The 4,450-nt window shown below is 38.9% G+C and overlaps 1 protein-coding gene across 1 annotated transcript; it reads right to left on the reverse strand.

Annotated features, from left to right (window-relative positions):
- Nucleotides 1–1,783: 1,783 nt before the first annotated feature.
- On the reverse strand, nt 1,784–4,026 carry LOC109874114 (uncharacterized). The gene is made up of 5 exons (XM_020465896.2): nt 3,861–4,026; nt 3,251–3,583; nt 2,767–3,051; nt 2,520–2,657; nt 1,784–2,440 (listed from the first exon to the last, which is right to left on the reverse strand). Exons 1-5 carry the CDS (start codon nt 3,907–3,909, stop codon nt 2,220–2,222), a joined length of 1,026 nt encoding a protein of 341 aa, XP_020321485.1. The 5' UTR covers nt 3,910–4,026; the 3' UTR covers nt 1,784–2,219.
- Nucleotides 4,027–4,450: the final 424 nt, after the last annotated feature.

Genomic DNA, 4,450 nt, shown 5'->3' on the forward strand with positions numbered 1-4,450 from the left:
ACACTATTGCCCCTTGCCCCTTCGACTCTCTTCACCACCTACTCATAGGAGATCCTCTGAGCAGCCCTGATCCTTGACACCTCGACCTCATTCATCTTTACAGGGCACTCAAGGAAGTCCATAGTATGGTCCCCACAACAGGTCCAACATTTTTCAGTAACAGATTCTTCAATATCATACTTCCCCGTCTGCAAACATTTGACACGTGACCATATCCTTTACAATTTCCACACTATAACGGTTTTGACACAATTTCCCTCACCGCAAACCTCACATATCCAAGCTTCACATATACAGGTAGAGTCTCCTCAAATAACAATAATATCGATAGGCTTTTCTCCTTCCTTCCAGTTACCATATGGGTCAGGGGACGTGCACTGACCACTTCTGGGATTTTGTGACTAAGGTACTCATCATCTATATCCAATGAGACTCAGCTATAACTCCTTTGGCAGGCACCCTGCTCCGAAGATCAGTACATGTTACTTCTGACGTGGACAATTTATACAGGTCCAGTGCAGCTTCTTCTGTTCTTTATCAAAGCATTTAACCAACACAAGGCCCTTTTAGTCACCTTGATTGGATCCACATTTCCCACTGCTTTCTTCACAGTCCTCAATATTACAAATGGATTTCCCAAATGAATCTACTTGTCCAAAAAAAACGCAGTCCAATAAGAAATGCATTATTGGACCGGACCTTGTCTTCTACTACAACTTTTGCTCGTTTTGTTCCATTCTTTGATTTCACTATTTTCCATTTGTTATCACACACTTCACTTGCCACATTTTTGGATTCAAGCACAGTCATCATTTCCTCCCATGGAAGCTACCTCGCCCTGACAGTTCCTGCTGCTACTACTGTCAACACAGCTTTGACACTTGTGAGCAACTAAAAGCCTCATGGCTAGGACACTCACTGATGACCACCTTAATTGCCTGAATCTGATGTGCTTATCAAGGCTTCCTGGCAGAGGACAGACCTTGACTTGGTTGGTGCGGACACTAACCTACTGTATGCCCGTCGCTATAATATTTGCACGTCGCCCGTCGCTATAATATTTGAACATTTCTCTGTTATTTGAATGATACTTTATCTTCTGCTATTTAACTTTGACAGATATTTAATATATTCTTATGCAGGTGCAAAGACCAAGTTTAGGACTGAACTTCACCGAAACCATATTGTTAATAATAATAATAATTACCTGCTGGCCAGGAGATGCATTTTACAATCTAGGCCTAGTTTAACTTCCCTTATTCTGATGAAACACATCAAACTGTTTTCAGAACAGACTCACCAATAGCCACCTTTACCACAGCTCTGTTTGCTGAGAACATGCACTGCAAGGACTGACTATGGAAAAACACATCTTGCTGGTTACACATCTTGTTTGGTTACAACTGAGATGTTTTCTATTTGCGGACAGGTATCTAAGCAATTAAACTGGGCCTCAATCGTATGAGTAAGCTATACAGAGGTTTTGAGAATGCATCAGGTCTGAACAGAGATCAAGATGCCTTTTACTCTTCCCTGAAAGAAGCACTTCTGCTACTAACTTTACTGGAACCTGAGTAAACACATCTAAAGGAAGAGTTCTGGTGAGGTGTGGCATGAATGCTGGGGATATTTACAGTACATAGTCATGTGAGTGTTTTCACATGACTTCATGACATGATTTCAATACATTACCATCTGCTGTTTACTTGTTTCATGTGGGAGTACTTTTCCTGCAGTTTGTGTATGCTGTTACTCAAAGAGAAACTGAGGAGGATTATTTATCAAACAAATGTATTTATTCAATTATATTTACATCTGATAAGATGACATCCTTGTAAAATAGCTTTTCAAGTTTAAAAAGTATGATGACAAGGAAGTTAAGCTATCATGTTCATCAATGTTTCTCTCCTATGTTTAGCATTTAACACTCTGACATTGCCAGATAAAGTACAATCCCAAGTCAGCAGCAAATGAAGGAGAATGGATGGCAAACACACAATATTGCAAAAGATCCCAAACACTGTAAACATCACACAATCATAAAATTAAGATATTTAACAGTCATCTTTTGTTTCGGACCAACGTCCCTCCATTTGGTTAAGAGGTATGGTTGAAAGGGTTAAAAGTTCAAGATTTGAAGCAATACACATTTTCATAGACTCAAATGACAACACAAACATATACAAGGGAGTAATACACTCTTACATTTTTGGTTTCTACTAAGTCCTGCCGAAAGTTGTCAGAAAAGATGTGTCATATGTCTGGTTGGTTGTCATTTCCATGTCCCCCTGATTCTTGGGGCTTTCTTCCTCATTAAGACTGGCAGCCATTTTGATCACTCCATACTCCACCATCTCTGTAGCATTCTGGTGGACTTCTCTTGTTCTTGTATTGAATACTTCAGTGTATACAACAGCATCACCCTCATCATTAGAGCAACCTGGGGAAAGACTGGTTAGAAGACCAATAAAACAGCAGGTGTCGATTCTGGCCATGAAACAAACATGACATAATTTTACCTGAAGTATTATGTCCAAATCTCAGTTTCCCACAGAGACGGTTTACGCCAACAAACACCGCAAGAAGTAGGACAAGAGTTCCAACAGCTAGAGCTATACCTACTGTCAAAATTACAAAACGAATCTGGGAGGAGAAAACTGGGAAGAGACAAACAGAATTCTGAGAGTATGATTAATCAACAGTGTCAACATTAACCAATCAATAAAATGATCTTATTGGGCAAGTCAAGTTCATTTGAATTCTTACATTGTGGGAAGGAAACTGTTCTGACATTACTTTGGCAGGCCAGTAGATGAATAGTAGAGTTGCTGCTGCTGACTTTATTCTGAACCATACAGGTCAGGGTTCCTGTCACATCACTCTTCAGTATGATGACACTGTTCTGGTGGTGGTCATAGGCTACACTCCTGGTCAGATTCTGTCCATTCAGGGTCCAGCTGTACTGAAGACCATCTCCCTCTGAGGAGCATGTGACCACGGTCTCTCCATGAGGCAGACAGAGGTGAGACAACACTGGCTCTGACACCGGGTCTGACAGACACAAACATCTTACTGCCACTTAGCATGATCTAACAAAACACTGGTGAACTTTCATATGGTGCTTCTTGGTATCTCTGATTCATGCTAATATCATATTATACATTTTATACTGTAACTATAATACTGGCAGTTAACATTTTCTCCCTTACTACAGGATACATGATTCTCTATATAAAAAATGCTTCTGTACCTTGTATCTCAAGTTGCATGTTGACTCTCCGCAACTGTGTTCCCTCTGAATTAAATATATTCAATTGGTAATCTCCAGAGTCATCCTCTATAACACTGACCAGCCTGAATGTTGTGTTATTTAAGAACTCGGAGCGATTCACATAATCCTGATGCAATTTAGATCTCCAGTCTTCTCCAGTTTGGAAGTTCAGAATGCGATTATCACCTTTCTTCAATGTAATTCTTTCTTCAGCTGTGTTTGCAGTCAGATGTAAAGACAAACGTTCTCCCACAGCCCCATAGCATTGATGATTTCCACTCTCCTCAGTGAGATTACAGAACGTAGCACTAACTGTGGAGAATATATATTATTTTAGGCACACATAGTCATTTATTAATGTCTGAAGGTGCTTTCAAGACATATTTGTATCAAAGGTGACAAAAATAGCATTGATCTATTGATTTAAACATTTGTTAACCATTAAAGGGAATACATGTAATTTGGTATTTACAGAACATTTTTAACAATTATCATATTTTTCTGAAATTTCTGTTTTGGATCCTACCATGGATAAGCTCATGTTTAATACAATTGGTTCTATTATAATCTTTGCAATATAATGTCTTACCTTGTGCTGCCGCTGTGGCCACCAGAACTATAATTATCAGGGGGATCATTTCTCTTCTGCCTGCACAAGAAGAGTGAATTAAGCTACAGGGCTATTATAAAATGGTATAGATAGCAGTGGATGATGATGATGGATGCACTATAAATAAATGACAGGCTTGTTGACTAGACATCTTACTTGCGTATCAGTGAGAGAACACTTCTTTATGTCATATGTTACTTGGTGTGAACGCCCAACCACAAGTGCCTGTTTGAAGAACAGAAGTTGTAACTTATTACACATTGTGAGGTATTATTCACTACCATGTAGTTTGATGAGAACAAGGGATTTTTGGATCATCTGTAAGTGTCAGCAGTACAGAAGCAGGAAGAGGAAAAGTAATACTGTAATATCTGATATCTGTAATAGCAATATACGTATTAGCAATATAAGTGTATGATTTCAGAAAAAAATATTGTCTACCACAATTGCAACATCTGTTGTGGGTCATCACATTCAGTCATCTTATCCAAATAAATTAACTTACCAAAGCCAAAATGTGGAGAAAAATTGTTTACTTTTTCTAGAATGAAATGGATGACAAATACTCT

This window comes from Oncorhynchus kisutch, linkage group LG29 (assembly GCF_002021735.2).
Source record: "Oncorhynchus kisutch isolate 150728-3 linkage group LG29, Okis_V2, whole genome shotgun sequence".
Lineage (NCBI taxonomy): Eukaryota > Metazoa > Chordata > Actinopteri > Salmoniformes > Salmonidae > Oncorhynchus > Oncorhynchus kisutch.